Source organism: Anguilla anguilla, chromosome 15, assembly GCF_013347855.1.
Source record: "Anguilla anguilla isolate fAngAng1 chromosome 15, fAngAng1.pri, whole genome shotgun sequence".
Lineage (NCBI taxonomy): Eukaryota > Metazoa > Chordata > Actinopteri > Anguilliformes > Anguillidae > Anguilla > Anguilla anguilla.
In genome coordinates this window covers 24,644,045-24,662,475 of record NC_049215.1, presented here as the reverse complement: position 1 = coordinate 24,662,475, position 18,431 = coordinate 24,644,045, and the positions used below count along the sequence as shown (strand labels likewise).

General features: G+C 41.0%; 2 protein-coding genes across 2 annotated transcripts; both read right to left on the bottom strand.

The window, feature by feature from the left end:
* Window positions 1–1,768: 1,768 nt before the first annotated feature.
* asb11 (ankyrin repeat and SOCS box containing 11) lies at window positions 1,769–5,995 on the bottom strand. Its single transcript, XM_035393062.1, has 7 exons — window positions 5,773–5,995; window positions 5,197–5,276; window positions 4,911–5,018; window positions 4,649–4,793; window positions 3,561–3,695; window positions 3,207–3,398; window positions 1,769–2,090 (listed from the first exon to the last, which is right to left on the bottom strand). The coding sequence occupies exons 1-7, from the start codon at window positions 5,867–5,869 to the stop codon at window positions 1,966–1,968; spliced, it is 882 nt and encodes a 293-aa protein (XP_035248953.1). The 5' UTR covers window positions 5,870–5,995; the 3' UTR covers window positions 1,769–1,965.
* Window positions 5,996–10,778: 4,783 nt separating this feature from the next.
* Window positions 10,779–15,615, bottom strand: piga (phosphatidylinositol glycan anchor biosynthesis, class A). Its single transcript, XM_035394679.1, has 6 exons — window positions 15,374–15,615; window positions 14,126–14,912; window positions 13,765–13,897; window positions 13,343–13,475; window positions 12,698–12,904; window positions 10,779–12,350 (listed from the first exon to the last, which is right to left on the bottom strand). The coding sequence occupies exons 2-6, from the start codon at window positions 14,838–14,840 to the stop codon at window positions 12,081–12,083; spliced, it is 1,458 nt and encodes a 485-aa protein (XP_035250570.1). The 5' UTR covers window positions 14,841–14,912; window positions 15,374–15,615; the 3' UTR covers window positions 10,779–12,080.
* Between the last annotated feature and the right edge of the window lie 2,816 nt (window positions 15,616–18,431).

The window sequence follows — 18,431 nt, the reverse complement described above, 5'->3', positions numbered from 1 at the left end:
TGTGAAAAATTTTATCAGTACTGTGAGTTCATGAGTAATTTTGTCAGACTCAAATTACCTTAAGATTTGTTAGCAAATCAGTTCCATTAGGTTATAAGCAACTTGATCAGGCTCATAGTGCTGTAAGCAACTTGATCAGGCTAATATTACCATAAAGTTGTGAACAATTTAATCAGTATCGTAAGGTCATTCAAAGTTTTATACAGCTTAAAAGTGACAGTAGGGTGTCCAGAAGATCAATAAGAAAATCAATCAGCTGGAAAAGGGCTTTGCATGTGATTGCAGGTACTTCTTATTATAGTACATTGACAAATTGATGCATGCTTTTTTCATGTGTAGCCTAGACTACTGCAATGTGCTGCTATCCAGCCAGTCTAATTAGTTTCCACCTAGTTCAAAGTGCAGTGGCTCATACTTTGACTGGAACAAATAAGCACAAACATATTACCCCAGTGTTAGCATTACTGCAATGGCTACCAATTAAGTATAGGTCTGATTTTAAGTTTATGCTTTTAAAGCCTTAAATGGACTAGCATCAGCATATTTATCAGATATGTTTCAGCCTTACAAGCCTGAAAGATTGCATTGTTCTCAAGATGCTGGTTATCTAGCAGTCACAGGGAATTATCAAGAATGTGACAGGTGGTAAAGCCTTTTCTGAGTTCTCCTACTCTCTGTTGGAAGTCCAGATTTGAAATGCACCTTTAAAGTGAAGCTTATTATCAGTCCTACTCTAGATACAGAGCTGGAGGCACAGTGTATTATGCAGCGACAGACTAACCTACTGTCATCTCTCAACAGTTGTGACCCGTTTCACAGGCAGGCTCTTGGGGGGTGGGTAGGTTTTTTGCCTTGCCTGGGTGGATTCACTGTCCCGGTCATCATAGTTATGCTGCTATGAGAAACTCCTGATGAGGGTTTATGTTTCCCACTTTACTCTCTGAATCTTGTTTTCTGCCCATAATTCCTAATGCTCTTTTCTTTCTTTCCCACTCCCACCAATGGGAAAACTGCACTTTTCCAAGTCACACCAAGACAGCCTGCTGTCTGTCCCCCATACATCCATCGCTGTAGCCTGCCACCCCAGCCGTGGACCGCCACCTACGGATGTTTCATACAGCGCAGCCTAAACCCACACCCTGAACCCACACCCTGTGCTGGCCTGAGGAGGATGGGCCTCCCCTACTGAGTCTGGTTCCTTCCAAGGTTTCTTCCTGCATGTCTTGCAGGGAGTTTTCCTTGCCACTGTTGCCTCTGGCTTGCTCAATGGGGGGGTTAGACCAGGGGAAACTGTGAATCATTTTGTGACAAATCCATTGTGAAATGCATTAAAAAACTTTGATTTGATATTGCATATTGATTGACGGGCTCTTTAATGAGGATCAGGTGCTACTCAGGGATTCTGACCACCCGCTGAAAATATTTCTACACCTTCAAATTTCTGGGTACCTACTTGTGAACTACAATGGTCAGTCCAGAACGTGGAATTTGTCTTCCCTTCACCAGTTTTTTGTAGGTCTTGTTGCATCCTATGAAATTAACATGTTCAAATGTACCTTTTTCAACCAAGCTTATATTTCCTAGCTGAGGGACCAGGTTATTAGCCATTATTCATTAGGATTTTTGGTACTGATGGTTCATATAGGCATATGTTGTGCTGTTCAATAATGAGACCTATAAAAATTTTAAATCTTTGCTATTATGAAGAGATTGAAATAGAGGAACAAGCATCTGCTCAACACGCAATGAGATTTCACACAGTCACAACTTATCTGAATTTCCTTTTTAATGATGATCAAACAACAGAAAACAAGTGAATAAAATTTAAATCTGTACAATTTCAAATACAAAACGACAACAATGTGCCAAAATGTTTTTGCCCCTCAAAAGAAAAGACAGAGAAGTGACTGTGCTTTTGAGAAGCAGCAATAGATGGAGAGGGGGGTCGCCGGGAGGTGGGAGGGGTCATCTATAGAGCAGGTAATCACTCAGCTGTCTGGGCAGGGGGAGCCTGGACACCGCATGGAGTCGCCTTCGCCCCAGGGAGTCACGTATGCTGAGCCGACACAGCTGAGGCAGAGAAGCAGGGCCTAGGAGACAGAGGACAGGGTAGTGGCTTAGCTGAGGTTAGAGAGGCATGGGGCACAGAGAGCAGGGTTAGTCATGTAAGTCACCCTGGATAAGAGCATCTGCTAAAATGCCTGCAATGTAATGGCTATGGCGCAGCTGGAGGAGACAGAGGGGGCCTGAGAGACAGAGAGCGGAGTGTGTGTCGGGGGCATGTATATGATACGTGTGTCCAAAATGTGTATCACCAATATAACAGTTAAACAAAGCTAATGTAGGCCTAATCACTTGCAGTTGGTGAGAACTTGTCAATGCAATCCATAGAACCTGAAACAGCTCTTTTTACTTCAGTCCATCCTCCAGGTTTGGGAGGGTTCTGGGTTTTATTCAGCGCAGTTATCCAGCTAACTCAGTCACCCTGCTTTGTGTTAGAGGCCCCTGGACACATTAGCGTGCTCATGGTGCTAATTATATGGTTGCTAACACAATAAAGAAAATAAGTAAATAAATAACTGGCTGTGTCATTTGCTCTACCCTCCTAATAAAAACAGTCTAATACCTGTAATTCCTTGCTATTCTGACATGAACAGCCCTTCCATTCAATGAACATGTGAATTGCAGGGCCTCCCATTCATGAAACAGTCTTAATAGAAATTCTAAACGGAATTGTTTTGTCATAATTTTTTGTGGGCGTAATTTGAGGACCTATGTTAGACAGCATGTGTTTTTCATTTGCTGACACACAAAAGAAAGAAATTGGTACATTTCTCTCCCCAAATACCTGCTGGCCTCAGACTGAAAAATACGGTATTTGACAGGCTCAAATTTAGTCTTTCCAGATCAGAGAAATATTTTTGGCCCAATGTTCTCTCAAAACCCACCCACAAAGGTCAGAACCAAGCCCTCAGATGAAACTGCCTTTCAGGGATGGGGGAAGGGGTAATAGACTGTCTGACCATGCCTGCCGTGCACTTTTAAAATATGTCAAAAACTGCTACATACAGCTTTGATTTTTCTTTTTTTTCTTGCACATTCATCTTCAGTAGCTCAACTTGGCAGTAAAACCGTGGACATGGCAACACTGCTGATGTGGCGTGCGTGCGCGTGTGTGTATGTGTATGTGTAGTGTATGGGTATACCCTTTCTCAGCTTCAGTGTACTCTCTACAGGGCCGTTGGGTGCTGCAATGTCCAAGGGCCTCTCTCCCATGTGATTCCGTCTCAGAACATCTGCCCCATAGTCTGTGAGAAGCTCCACCACCCTCACGCTGTTCTTGCGAGCTGCAGCATGCAGGGGCGTGTCCTGGGCCCGGCCCAAATGGACACTGGCTCCTGTGAGCAGGGACACAAAGTTAAACATCAGCGGTACACAATCCTGCAGGTCCCAGGGATCTCACTCCCAGCTCCGTCGCATATGTTACAGCATCTGCTGAATAAATGTAAAAACAAAGCTTATGCTTATGGTGTCTAATTTGTGTGAGAGAAAAGTCCCACCTAGATGCAGCAGTTTCTCAACACAATCTGTGCTCTCTGAAGTGCAGGCGGCATACAGTGGGGTTCCAAGCTGGGGGGTTTCCAGGTCAATGTCCACCCCATTGGCCAGTAAAATCTCCATGCATTCCATGTGACCTGGTTAGTACAGACGTTCTTGAATTAAAGACTGATTATAAAGGCCACTTTTTGCATACACTCTTTTTTTGCATTATTTTAAACAATATCCAGCAATACATCAAGCATGACGGCTGAATTTTTCATTTTTTTAATGTTTAGAATCCTTTTTGTAGTATGTCCTAACTGAAATATATGCATACGCACTCTGAAATCTTTGTGAAAACAAAACTTTGTGAAATGTAATGGACCCCCACAAGCACCAAACTGGCCTTAGCATGCTTGGTGACCATTTGATGTGTCACACATTGATAACAGTGTGCACAAAAGGCACCTGTAAACGTATAAGCCAGAAACACAGTAATCATTACCAAAACAACACACTTGTTCTAAACAATAAATATGTAACAGTAGTGCCACACCTGGTTTCAGTGGGAATGTTGCCCCCTGTTAGCCTATGCTAGGTCAGCTATTGTGCCTGTAACTGTATTATGCAACAAGGGGTGAAATGAAGTGCCCATCTGAAAACTAATGCAAACCTATGAATGGGAGGGTACTATGGTGACCTGCTAGCCCATAATACCCAAGCAAAAGGTGTGAGGTGGCTGCGTCCCCTTTCACAGTGGGCCAGGCTTTGTTTTGCAAAGAAGCCGTCTGCTGCTTAACCCTTGAGCACCTTGATAATGAGCATTAACCATTGGTGCACAAAGCTGAGGCCACAGGTATGCTGTGGCCTCACCTGAGGTGAGAACGACAGGAAACCGCTCTGACAGGGACATGGATCTTGTTCAGCTTTCTTAATGTGACATACAGCTGTGGGAAAATCTCAGATATAATTCATTATTGAAAGGCATACTGTCCTTCATGTGAAAAGGTATTAAATGAAATCAGAATGACTGTTTTACAGCATATATTCTCAAAATGATCTCTTTTGGCTGGAATGTCACCTAATTTGCAAAGCAAAGTGGCAGTACCTCGCTTGGCAGCCTCGTGAATGGGCGAGGACTGTGTCGGGGAGGGGGCGGAGCCGTGCTCCAGCAGCACGTTCAGGCAGGCTGCGCTGCCACTGCAGCAGGCGTGGAAGTGTGGAGTAGCGCCGTCGATCGTCACCGCGTTTACCTGGGGACAGACGCGCAAACGAGAAGCTTAATTAAAACTGACCCATGCATCTGATGCTGCCGCAGGAAGCATTTCAGCCGATCGAAAATGCGGCTGTTTCATTAAATACTGTCGTACATTGGCTCCGTGTTCCACCAGCAACTTGGCACACGTCGCGTGGCCTCCCAAACAGGCTTCATGCAAGGGAGACACTCCATCCAAGGTTACAGCATTCACACTGAACCCCTGTGAAAATCAAACAGTGTTTATCCAATGTTAAAGCATCGCCAAAATACTTGAGTAAATACATGTATTTGAACACTCAAAAAATGTCCACCAGTTGACAAAGTGGCAATTATAAATGTGAGAACTTAGGAGTGCGCACTACATCCCAACCCCCATTACAGGGCAACCCTCTGCCTACCTGTCCAATGAGCCTCCGGAGAGACAGCAGACGGCCATGGAGTGCAGCCTCATGAATGGGAGAGTGATCTGCACTGGATCCTGGGGAAATTAAAAAATATATTTAATCAGGCAACCTTCCCAGACAACTCTTTGACCTTGAGCACACCAAATGTGGCTCCTCTGACAACAAAATGATAGCAAACTGAGATTTGGTTCCGGTCAGGGCAGAGCGTTTGAATATAAAGGACAAGGGATATTCAGCGGAAACCTCCAGAAAGCCAACCCATAATCTGTGTAGCCTTTCCCAAGACCATCACTTTCCTAAATCGAAAGATAACCGGTTTTCATGTTTTATCCAATCAAGTAAACTCCAGAAGTAATTCCCAAAACAGTTTCCCTCTCTTTGACTTAAAAATACCCCTATCCCTTCCTGAAAGCAGCACTTCTTCAAACCTTCTCTTTTGTACCAAACCATCTAACACTATGGCATAAAGACCCATCACCTACGCATTAGAAAGGCAGGTCAGGACACATGAATACAGGCACCGCTGAGAAACTGTAGGAGTGTGGTGTGTGAGGAAAAAAAGAAACTTACCAGCAACAAGTGGGTTACATATTAAAGCTCCATATGTGTGAAGCGGCATGTTCCAAGGCCATCTTTTCAAAGCAGTCTCTGTTAGCATACCAGCCATGTCCAACAACAAACTCCTCCACTGAAAATACAGCTGGCCCACAGTTGAAATGGCAGTCTTAACAGTTGCAAGAGACCCTCCCAACCTGACACCTCCTCCCAGAGTGATACCTCCAGTGTGAATGACAAAAGAATCACAGCAGGGTAACACGCTGTAACTTGACCCTCACCAACAATCAATAACCAAAGACAACCTTCTCCTTTTTTCAATCTCAGACACAGTATTATTCTGTGGTATGTTTAAAGCCCACTTTGAAAGACTTATTTGAACACAATTTATACACTTGTTTATACATTTCAAATGTGCAGAAATTGCAGTGGTTGGTGGTTGGTGATGTGAAATTGCTGAATGTGGTTATTTCCTCTATCACCTGAAAATGCTTTCTGATATCGGAAATGTGACAACGATGAAAGGGAAAACATAGCAAAATGCACTGCCAACATCCACAAAGAACAAACTTTTAAGCAACACACTTGAACAAGTTTCTATCTGTGAAATGTTTAGCAGACAATCCATTATATGCTTCAAAAGGATAGTTCACCTTTTTTAATATTATTGCAGGTTTAGTGTATGTTTTTGATTGGCCTTGGCAGTTTTTGTGAGCTATGATTGATATTTTAGATATCTATAGAAGTATAGTTAAATGCGAAAGTACTGGGACAGTGACAGATTTTGCTTTGGCTCTGTACTCCGGCACATTGTATTGAAACAAAACTATAAATATGAGGTGAAAGTACAGACTGTCAGCTTTGATTTGAAGAGTTTTACATCCATATCGGGTGATCTAAGGAGAAATTACTGCTATTTTTATACATAGTCCTCTATTTCAGGGGAGAAAAAGTAATTGGACAAATGACCATAATCTGAAATAAATAGTCATCATATTTAGTACTTGGTTGCAAATTCTTTGCTTCAATGACAGCCGGAAACCACAAACCACAGACCTCACCAGATACTAGGTGTCTTCTCTGGTGATATTCTGCCAGGCCTGTACTGCAGCCATCTCCAGTTCCTGTTTGTTTCTGGGACATATTGCCTTCAGTGTTGTTTTCCGCTAGTGAATGTAAAATTGGATTCAGGATGGGTGATTGACTTGACCAGTCAAGAACATTTCACTTCTTGTTGCTTTAGCAATATGTTTGGCGTCATTTTTCTGCTCTAAGGTGAAGCACTGTCCAATGAGTTTTGAGGCACTTGGTTGGATCTGAGCCAATGTTTCTGTACACTTCAGAATTTATCCTGCTGCGGCCATCAGCAGTCACATCACCGATGAAGATAGCCGAGTCAGTTCCAGTGGCAGCCATACATGCTCAAGCCATAACACTAACTCCACCATGTTTCACATATTGGGAGGAGAGATGAATTCCAGACCGTTTGTAAGTGTTTGTGTGAATAAACTAACGAGGCAAAGGCAGACAGCTGGCCAAGAAACAGCTGACTGACTATAATTAATTATCCAATTAATTTTTGGATTAAAATTAATATTATTTTTTTAAAGACCCATATTGTTCTCAGGACTGGTTGATTCTCCAGGTGCCGTGGGTCTACTCTGGGTAAAACTACATTTAGATATAGTGTTCCTCATGCCTGGAATGAGTTACATTGCACATTAAAACTGTATCCTTTGATTACCATGGGCCAATTCAGGACCCTGATTAAGAAACTGGCTACCTTTGAATGTAAATGTTCTGACTGAATTAAACTGTTTAATTATTTATTTTATTCTATTTTATTATTTATTCACTTTTTTTGTTAATTTTCATATATTAATTTTAATCTCTTGGAACCTTTTGTCTGGTAGACTGTTTTTCACCAGGGCTCCATTGAAAGAGACCCAGTGTCTCAATGTGATTTCTCTGTATAAATAAAGGTTTAAAAATTTTTCTAAACTAAAATGGAGGACTATGTATACTGATCACCCTATTTGTATGTAAATACCCTCAAATTAAAGCAGTCTGCACTTTAACCTCATTTTTTTTGTTTAATTTCAAATCCAATGTGCTGGAGTAGAACCAATAATTTTCCATTTCCATTCTATGCAGAGCAATATGAGAAGAATGGTATTATTGCAATACCATTCCTCTGAAAAATGAAAAAGACATGTCAGAATTACCACCCCACATTTAGTACTTTCTTTACTTTTATTTCACTTATATTTTCAGTGCAAGATTCAGCTGATAAGACTTCAATGACATTTTTTCATTGCATTTTTTGTCAATCTTTACCAAGGGTGCCAACAATTTGAGTGTGTTTTTGTAAATAATTGATACATTTCTTGTCATGGCAAGTGTTTCATTTGAATTTTAACATGCAAGTTTGACCGAAGCACACTTTGCCAATAACTCATGTGCTAGCTCTTTCTGTTGAGACTAATATTTAATGCAAATACCAATAGAAAGTCTAAAGAGACTTATCTTAACACTAGCAGAAAACAAGCTTTTAGTGTTTAAGACAGATAATATGCTTTGGAACAGTTCCAATTACAATTTTTTTAGGAAGCAATATGTGGAGTAAAAATAACTGATAAGTTGGTTTGAGGTAGTGGGGTTGTGTCTCTTGTACTGGGCCCAAATTAAAACAGTTATAATGTGAATTTGTGAAAACACCATCTGCATCAACAGGATGTTTTTTTGTTTCTTTTTTTACATTAAACTAATGAGAAAATGGAAAACTATAAAGAACAAAAAAATGTAATATACCACAAATACTAGAATCCTTAACAGTATACACAAATATATATATTTTTTAAATGTTTTACGTCATTTAAAGGGCTCACCTGTAAATGAGAGCTTGACTATCAACATGATTTACCCCCTTTGAAATAAACAAAAATAAATACTCTGACATTTTCATTATGGTATAAATGGACAGACAATCCCCATTTTACAGTGAGCTTTCTGTTAGCGGTACAAATAAACATCACGCATTAAACAAAATGGTAAACATACACTTTTTATTTTAATGTCACAGGTCATGGTTATGAACACAGGCTCACCACTGCCATCAAATTGCAGAAAAGCCATAAATACATCATTCAGACAGAATGTCCCATTTGATAAAGCAGTATTAAAAAGCATAAATATATTATTGTTCCTTTGTACACTAATGGGTTTAGCAAAAATAAAAGCTTTCTCTAATTATCTTAAACATTTTGGGTATGCAAGGGTGATTCACAAGGACAGAACTAAAGGGGTGAGTATTGGTCCATGTAGAAACAAATGAGTACCTTAGTTAAAGGGCATCAAGGCCCACTTTCTGAAAAGAAAAATTACTGGTAGTTAATTCATTCCCTTAGACCAGGACTACTAGGTCCTGTGGGCTGCAGTGTCTGCATGAATTTTCTCTAACCATGCAGTACACCACCTGATTTCACTAATGATCTTACTTCCTGGACCAAGGCGATATTGGGTAGTGTAGTGCATGTCTGGAGCAAATACATGGCCCAACCTGGATTTGAGTAGCGCTGTTCTTAGGCTCTCCTACATTCAAAAAAATAAATGTCCACAAATATTTATATAAACAAAAAATAAATTAACTGCTGAACAAGATGGTGGCTTGCTTCATTGTAAGAAGCGAGGTGATCCCGCTAGGTTAGATCATTTTAATAGGCATTCTCATCCCTTTCCAGTCACACGTTGCCCATTGCAACATCAACAACTGAATATTTATATTCAGCAATTATAGCAAAGTGCCTGGGACATGTAGCGTCCTATAGTTTACTTTAATGGCATGTAGCAGGTGCTCTAATCCAGAGCAATGTACAATGCAAACAGAAGTGCAATGATCAGGGATCGAAGTTCAAGAAATTCCCTAGGGGAGGAAAGTATATTCCTAAGACAGACGGCAAGTGCAAGAAGTGCAGACTCCATTGACCACTTATCAAGTACCCCATTGAACATCTAACTATTTCATAAAAAACGAACGAAACTCTCATAATTAGATTACATTACATTAAATAAATAACAGCAAAAAATCACAGACTATGGTGTAAAAAAGGGAGAAGATGAAGGGTGAAGGGAGTTTCCCTTGGTAGACTAGCACCAAGGGCACAAGCGGTTGCAGGTAGCCAGTGGAAGGCAGTGAGGGGAGGGACACGGGACTGTTCCGAGAGGCCGTAGGCTAGGCGAGCAGCAGTGTTCTGGGACTGGGTCAGTAGCCTCCAGGCTGGAGTTGCAGCTCTGGAAGCACAGTCACCCTAACTTCTAATAGGTGGACTTGTTAAATAAGAATCAGTGAAGAACCTAAGGTACCTAAGGAGACCATGATTACAAAGCACCCCAGCAAAAATCAGCAAGCAATAATGTTAGCATTGAACCTTTTTTTTTTTTTTACAGATTGTTTCAGGATAACACACTCTTTTGTTTTTTTTGCCTCATATTTCTGAATTTGTAACACAAAAATACCTATTTCTCACTATGGTACATAAGCAAATGACCATGGCTCAGATTTCTCAGAAACCGTGCGTTCACCTTTATTAATGCAAACCATCCAAATCTCAAGGCCATGAGGTACTGCATTCATCTCATGGAGGCAATTGAATAATTAGAATAATTCAATTTAAGCCAGTATGATATTATTCCTGATTATGAACTGCACACTGCTCAGGAATAGATACAGTATCTTTTATGTCAGTATCTACGATATCTCAAAGACCTTCAAGGGCACCCAGCGCTATTCTTTGGAGCAAAAAAAGAAAATCAAGTTATCACCAAAATGTACACACACCTAAAATACTTCTTAGGAATCTTAGTTACGCATCTGAAAACAAGCCCTAGGGTATAGTTGCCATTTTCACAGGCCAAGCACATCAAGTGAATGGCCCTAGAGTTTGCAGTTCATTTCAAATTCAACAGCAGTTCATTTCAAATTCATTCCAATTGCTGCAATTTCTTGTTAGCCCCCCCCCCCCCGCCCCCCCAAAAAAACCCTGTCATTAATTTGCGCCTACAAACCACCCTTTATACCTCCAGCAGTGCCATAAATGAATGCTGTGACACAGGTATCAGTTAAAATGTCTCAGGACACAATAATACATTGTGCTAGTTATCGTTTTAAGTAACTCTAACTGGAGTGTGGTCGGGGGGCTTTAGTCATATTTTGGCACACATAGAAAACATGGAGTGTGGCCTTGGTGTCTTTAGTCAGATTAAATTGGAAAACAACTGGTTTGGCAGGAAGCAAATTTGTATCTACTGACAAATTGATTCTCACAGTTAATCTGTTCCACCCCTTAGGGTAATTGCAGTGTAAACTGGACAGCAATTCCTTCTATCTGCCAAGGGTGTGAACAGGCCAAAAAAAAAAGTTTCTCCTTCCTCACATATCCCTTCTTTAACTCCGGCCTTTTTTGGTGAGAGAGAAAGTGGGTCCGCATGGGGGAAACAAGGGGTTCAAAACCTTTAACCTGGTTTAAAAATAAATGGTCGGTGAATCTCAAACCAGGTTTCTCAACATAGGACCAGGATGCACTGTGAGTATTCCCTAGGAGAAATCCAAGCCAGAACGAAGCAAACCTGTTTGTTCGCTGGGCATAGCCAGACAGACTGGGGCATGAAGGAGGTGTCTGTCTCAACCCTGTCTTATTGACCCTGGTCTCCATCCAGCAAACTGAGGCAGACAGTAATGCGTTTAGCCCTTGACGTGACGAAAGACGTAACAGCCGCTGCATAATGTACTACAGTGCCTGCCAGCAAGCGGGATTTACCTGAGCGGAATACACATACAGTACAGTAAATACACCACTGTGCAAAAGTCCCAGCTGTTGTACAATTCTGTTTGGAGGAGCGGGGAAGGTATAACAGTGAATCCTGGCAACTTACTGCAGATGATCCTTGGAAAGCCCTGGAATAAATGTTAAATGCTATGCTACAAAGTTAACAGCAGCACTATGTGAAAGTCCCCCAAGCAGGGTTTTAGTGGTCAGCGCGGGATTAGCTCACCTGCTATAGAATACACGGTGTACTAATTTGGTGTGCGTTCCTTTTTCACGAAGAATATGCAAAGCAAACAAAGATTTAGTTTCTGTGTACGTGAGTAATACAAGTAGAAAAATATAAAAATATCTATGAATTTTTTGCGCAGAAGTGTACATTTTAAAAACGATTTTTCCCCACTCAAGCAACAGCAAATAAATGCTTGGCAAAATAAAAATAATTGAAAATTGTAAACAAAAAAAGGGAAATAATCCTGACAGCTGGATGTGGTGCGCCAACTAACCGGTCCCTGTGTCCTTGTGGCAGTTTGCACTGGGTTTCGTCTTCCTGGCCCCGGCCTTGCCCCACAGACCCCGTGGGCCCGAGGCGTTGACGGCTACGTCGATGACCGAGTCTGGCACGAACCACTGCAGGAGGAGGAGGAAGAGGAAGTCCAGCACGGCCACGAAGGCGAAGATGGAGCCCGCCACATGCCCGCAGTGGGCCCTCAGCCGGCTCAGGCGGCCATCTAGCGGCAGCACCACCTCCTTGGCCACTCTGTCATAGACCTGCATCGCCATGGAAACAGGGACATCTTCAGTTTCAGTGGAAAGGCACAACAAAGGACTTGGTCTAATCAAGTACATGCATGCTTATAAACCAGGCACATCCTGCCTGGCAAATAAGACTCCTTTGTGAGGGTGACATGCTTGTAAGAACATGGGTGTAGTTATGAAAATCCATAGGAAAGAACTGATCCAAATTAAACAGCGTATAAATACGTTGCATGTAAAAAAAAAAATAAAAAAAAAGCACTGGGTTTATAAGATTGATTTTGGCTCAGTGAAAACGTTCAATTTTCACAATTTGTTAATGGCATGCGATTGCTGATTTTTTGAAAAGTAATTTCCGTCACCTTCTCGGTCCTCTCTGCCACGTTCCTCCAGGTGTACAGTGTTTGGACCCTACTGTGGATGGTCGCAGGGGGCAGCACGGTGCCCGAGCGTTGCCTGGCGATGACCATCTCCAGCCCCTGGCACAGGGAGCTGACGGTGGGCTCACACAGGGTGATCAGCTCCTCCGGCAGTACCTCCGGGATTCCACCCACCCGGGTGCTTACCACCTGGAGAACAGCGCCCACGCAAACATACAAGCAAGCACATACATACAAGACACAGACCCATACACACACACACACACACACACACACACACACACACCCAGACACGTGCATGCACACAAACATTCAAACAAATGGCAAAACACACCTTAGTCAATAAACAAACAACTATTTAAGGGCACTTAAAGGCTGTATTTATTTGTACCTGTGATTTAACTTGCTGTTAAGCATGCACCTCTCAGTGGAAGTACAAACAGACCATAAGCTTTTTTGATTTTAACACGCAACTGACATGCTTGTAATAATAACCAAATAAACACTCACTGGGCTGCTTTACATCCATTATACAACCTGAGAGGACTTTCCTGTGACATAATGGATGAGGCTCAACAGATTAACTAGCCAATTAAGGATTGATTATGATGATGAAATGATATTCACCTGTAGTCCACAGCTGGCCCCCTCTACGATGGCCATGCAGAAAGCCTCAGTCAGAGACGTGTTCAGGAAAATGTGGCCCTGAATCAGGACGTTTCTCACATCCTTGTGCTCTAGAGCCCCTAGGAGACGCACCCTGCACAGGAAAAGGAAATGCATGCTGATCCACACCATAACAATTCTGCACAGCAGCATGATGTGTAAGAACAGGACCTGGAGCTCAGAGGTTGCAGACTCAATTGGGGGACAGCCAAATTGCTTCAGTAAATATCCAGCTGGAGAGATGGACAGTATGTACAAAATCTTCACACTTCACACAGGTGATTTGACTCATTGCATAGACCTGCACCTGGTAAGGCCGGTCTGAAACAGTTTATGGAAATGATATGTAAATTATCTACACCATTGCCCAAGTGCAGCCCTACCTGTCGTGCAGTTGGTACTTCTCACGGACCTCCTCTAGGACAATTCGCTTGGGTCCTTCCCCACCAATTACAAATTGCAAATCAGGATATTTCAGGCAGAGTTCTGGAATTATTCCGCCTAGTAAATCTATTCCTAAGGAGAAAGAAAAAAGAAAAAACAGGAGATACAGAATAAATAAATCTGAACCCCCCCCCCCCCCAAAAAAAAGGAAAAAAGAAAAGAAAAAAGAGAGCCATCATGTAAACAAATCTTTTTATATTACACTCAAAACCTGCAGGTAACAAATACAGGAACAGAAAGCCAGAAGACCCCCATATGCAAGCTTACTGCACTGCATGTGTGTGAGATCCCCGCTCTTACCCTTTCGATAGACCAGGCGGCTGACCACCACGATCGTTATCTTGGTGTCGTCTCTCAGGGAGGGGTCTGGGGTGAAGTCAGTGGGGTCCACAGCGTTGGGGATGACAGACACAATCTGAGGGTCCAGGGTGGCCCTGAGCACAGTGTTCTCTTTACTGGTGTAGGAGACGCAGATGATGTGGCTGGTGTCACAGAGGGACACGGTCAGCAACTTGTTGGTCAGCACCGAGCTCACATCCGCAAAGCCGAAGAGCGAGTGATCGGTGAACACGGTGTTCAGGCCCATGGTCTTGGCGTGGAACAGGGAGTCGTGCCCCATGGCCGAGAACGAGCTGTGCGCGTGGACAATCGTGATCCTCTCCCGGACGAAGACGCACCTAAGCAGAGGTAGACTGTGAAAGCAGGTGGTCACCGTCGACTGGTTGTACATCACCTGCAGGGGTAGGTAGTAGACCTTGAGCCCATTCGTGAGGTACCGGACACCTTTCCTGTTTCCATAAGCATGGGTGACTATTATCACCTTGTGTCCTCGCTCAATCAAACACTGAGACAGCTGATAAATGTGGCTTTCAACCCCTCCCATGTTAGGGTAGAAAAAGTCAGACACCATGCATATGCTGTGCTTGGGAGAGCCCTGGATCCCGACTGCAATTCCATCCGGGGTTCTGTTGGACAAGGAGCCTTTAGGACCAGCTCGCCGTCTCTGGCCCATCATTCAACTTTAATTTTTTCGCATTCATGCAGACTTTGGTTCAAGCATCTCATCACAGCAGGAGCATACATTTACCTGCAGGACAAACACCCAAGGTTTAGATTAACTCCATTCTGTTTTTACAAAAAATTAGGATTCACTAACACACATATAACCTAAAGGTTTGCAAACGAATCTTCCTGAGTTCAGAAACATGGCAAAATATAGTTTCCATGAGAAGACACGCGTAAAACACATTTGTATCAATTTACGATATACAAGTTATCAAAATAGTAGGCTACTAATGAGGACGTGTACAGTACTTGACAAGAACTAACTCAACCATGTAAAATCTCATCATTCGCTCACGTACCGCTCTAGTCAGCCATTTCTCCAGTGTGGTTGCTATGACTGCCTGATTTATTGAAACACTCCATAAATATACAACTAAGTATTATCACAAATCAGTTAAGTATGAGCAAAAAGCCAGTTAGCTGAACATCTTACACAGAATGGTACAATAAGACAATAGATGTCCTGGTATTTCGATGTCTTACCGTTGGACTGATTTTTTTAAAGTGCAATACGACAGCTTGTTTAAAAATCAGATGAAGAGCAATATTGTCCCATAATTAGAATTCATTAATGGTGGTACTTCGGAAAAATTAACGTTAGCCTTACAGGTAACCTCTTTCGTTCATTACACTGAACTGTATTCATTGGTTTATTACAATCATTTACATGTACAGCAGCTACTTCCGTGTTTCCCGACAGAAAGGACTTCCGTAGGTCAGTACCAAGTTGCATGCGAATGGTTCCGCAGTCCTGGGGTTCCGGCCGGGATTCTCCAGACGCCGTTGTCCTGTTGATTTATTACTAGGATTGGTCATACTTTAAGTTTTAAAATATATATATATCAGTTTCGTTTAGTGAATGTTTTAGATGGCTCCAGACTTTATTGTGCAACCGATGATATTTAGCTTTTTACAGAAGTTTCTGAAGACCTGCCCTGTTCTATGTATTAGTTTGTGGTCTAAAGCAAGAAAAAATACACCCCAGGTAGCTCCAAAACATGTACAGCGACGTTATTCCGTATGAGGTTGCACGTATGTAAGGTACATTACCCGATTATTCTGTAAACTGCTTTGGAGTTTCCAGAAATGTATTTTGCTGCTTTAGACCAGGACACACAGTTCTGTGCCAGGACCCCAAACATTCTCCTATAGGCCTACCATGTAGGCATTATAGGCTATATGTTACCCTAAAACTGAAAAATAAAGTAAACAAAGAAATAAACCCAGACAGTGAACTAGGCAATTTTTTAATCCTTCATTTACAACACAACGTGAAGCTTATTTCCACCTCAAAACAATTTTATTTTAATTTATCCTATATGTATTATGCATAGGCTTCACATAAGTTTATAAGCCTATATCATTGAAGGTCACATTCATTAATGTATTTACTGTTATAGCCTACCTGTCAGGCCTAATATGAACAAAGACAGTCATGAACAAAGCTGAAGCCGTCCCCTAGCTTAATTGCCTATGCTGTGATGTTTCATCAAGGAGGTATACTGTTGTTACTGTGATTCAGTTTGTAAGCTGTGAAATCCATGTAGATCATTCAAGCACACACACATGATTTTCTTAATGTAGACTATGAACAATTTGACTACCAAAACTTTAATCATCCATTCCAAACCATAAATATAGAATTTATTTATTTATGTACAATAAACATTTGATGTGTAATCAAAGTTGGGGGAAAAAAATCTTGAGAATAAATAACTGAGAATAACAAAATAAACAAGTGCCTAGTTCATACATAGACTAACATAATACCAAACTACTGTGTGTGTACCATAAAATTTGAATATTTTGTATGGCCATATCTAGCCCAGTGTACAAAACTTTGACTATTACATCAATGATGACTGACAGAATTTTTATATTGTTATGAGAATGAGCATGATTGGTGCATGCTTGGTACAGTGTGTTAGTATTAGAAAGCTGATGGGGATATTTTAACAGAACATTCCAGTGACCGTTGCATTGAACATTCCGATGAAAATTGAGCATTCTAAATGGTACAAATATGGCTGCCAGTTAACTACATTGACTTGACTGAGAATGCATGTCCTTGGTGTGGGTCCAATAAGGGATTTAATGGTAGACTTAAATTTCTGGAGTTTTTTTATTGAATATATATTGTTTCAGCTTTAATGTAGTGTATGTTTTCAATTGGCTATGATTTCTGTGTGCAGTGAAAGACATTTTAGATACTTACAGAAGTTTGTGATGACCAACAGGAATTGTAATGGCTGGTATAGGAGTTCCATGGGTTCTTGGTTCAAAGCTAACTTATACAGAATGATGTACTGTAATATTATATTTTTAGAGACAGTGCATATAAACACATTCATTTTATAAAGCTTATTCAGAAAGATGTATGTATTTCTCATCATTAAAAATGTGTATTTCTGCTTCATATAGCATATGAATCTGCTTTACAACACTTAATATTGCTCCAAAATGAAGAGTTAAAACCTCCCCACTTTTACATGCCTAATGAACATAGAATACATTTCTCTTAAATTGTATTCTTGTGTTTTTGCCCATAGTACTCCAGGGACCCTCGTGTATTCAAAATGAGGTGTTTCTTGCGCTTAGTTTTTCACATGTTAAGCTGATTCCTATGCTGTATTAAGCAGAAATACAAATGTTGAACAAGCATAAAGTATGATTTTATTTAAATTCTCATACTTTTGCCCATTTCTGTGGGAGTTAACCTGCTGCACTGAGGCAAGGTGTGTGTTCAGAGTGTTCAGTCAGCTGTTCAGAGTGTTCACATGGTGACCGGCAGGTGAATAATGTTAATCAGTTATGCTAACAGCAGGCTTATTGCCTCCGATTATTGTCACTACATAAGCTATTTCTTTTCAGGTTCCTTGATTATTAATACTTGGATGATATTCAGTATGGAAGGGGCCACAAGTTAAGTTGCCACAACTTTGTGCTGCTGTTCACATCGCTGTCCTGTAGGCTTAATATGTGTTTTTCATACATTGGCTAGATAACATTTCTAGCTGGAAAATAAATGAAAATGATTTAACAATATGCCAAAACATGTCATAACAAACTATTAGAAGTATAATTTATGAATGATTTCATGATTTAATAATATTAGAATTGCATAATTTACAAAGCCCCTGCTGGACAGTAAAAAAAATCATTCCAATGCTTTTCAAGCACTCCTGGTGCAATAAATTTGTGCAGTTCAGTCTATAATCTACAAATGAATCTGACATCCATGTCACAGGGCAGTTCTTTTCTCTTACAGCATTATATGATGATATAAAATAAGACACATTATGAAAATATATTTTGTTATTAATTCACCTTTATTTAAAAAAACACCAACAACAACAACCACAATAATATAATAGCAGAAACATTAACTAAGTATTTCACTTAGGTTTGATATTCAGCACCATTGTCAGACAAAAAAAAAAGAAAAAAAAGGGAATTTTTACATGGAGATCATTATAGCTTAATTTCTTCCCCCCACAAAGGACCAGCTGTTTGTTTGCTCATTGTTTGCACATATACAAAA

Bases quoted from the DNA above. Each gene is read 5' to 3' on its own strand.
- asb11 (XM_035393062.1), bottom strand. From the start codon at position 5,869: ATGGCTGGTATGCTAACAGAGACTGCTTTGAAAAGATGGCCTTGGAAC. The intron at 5,019-5,196 runs GTAGGCAGAGGG...TGATTTTCACAG, and splicing joins TCCGGAGGCTCATTGGACAG to GGGTTCAGTGTGAATGCTGT. The intron at 3,696-4,648 runs GTACTGCCACTT...TGTACTAACCAG, and splicing joins TCACGAGGCTGCCAAGCGAG to GTCACATGGAATGCATGGAG.
- piga (XM_035394679.1), bottom strand. From the start codon at position 14,840: ATGATGGGCCAGAGACGGCGAGCTGGTCCTAAAGGCTCCTTGTCCAAC. The intron at 13,476-13,764 runs GTAGGGCTGCAC...TTTCCTGTGCAG, and splicing joins AAGTACCAACTGCACGACAG to GGTGCGTCTCCTAGGGGCTC. The intron at 12,351-12,697 runs GTGACGGAAATT...ATGGCGATGCAG, and splicing joins TGGCAGAGAGGACCGAGAAG to GTCTATGACAGAGTGGCCAA.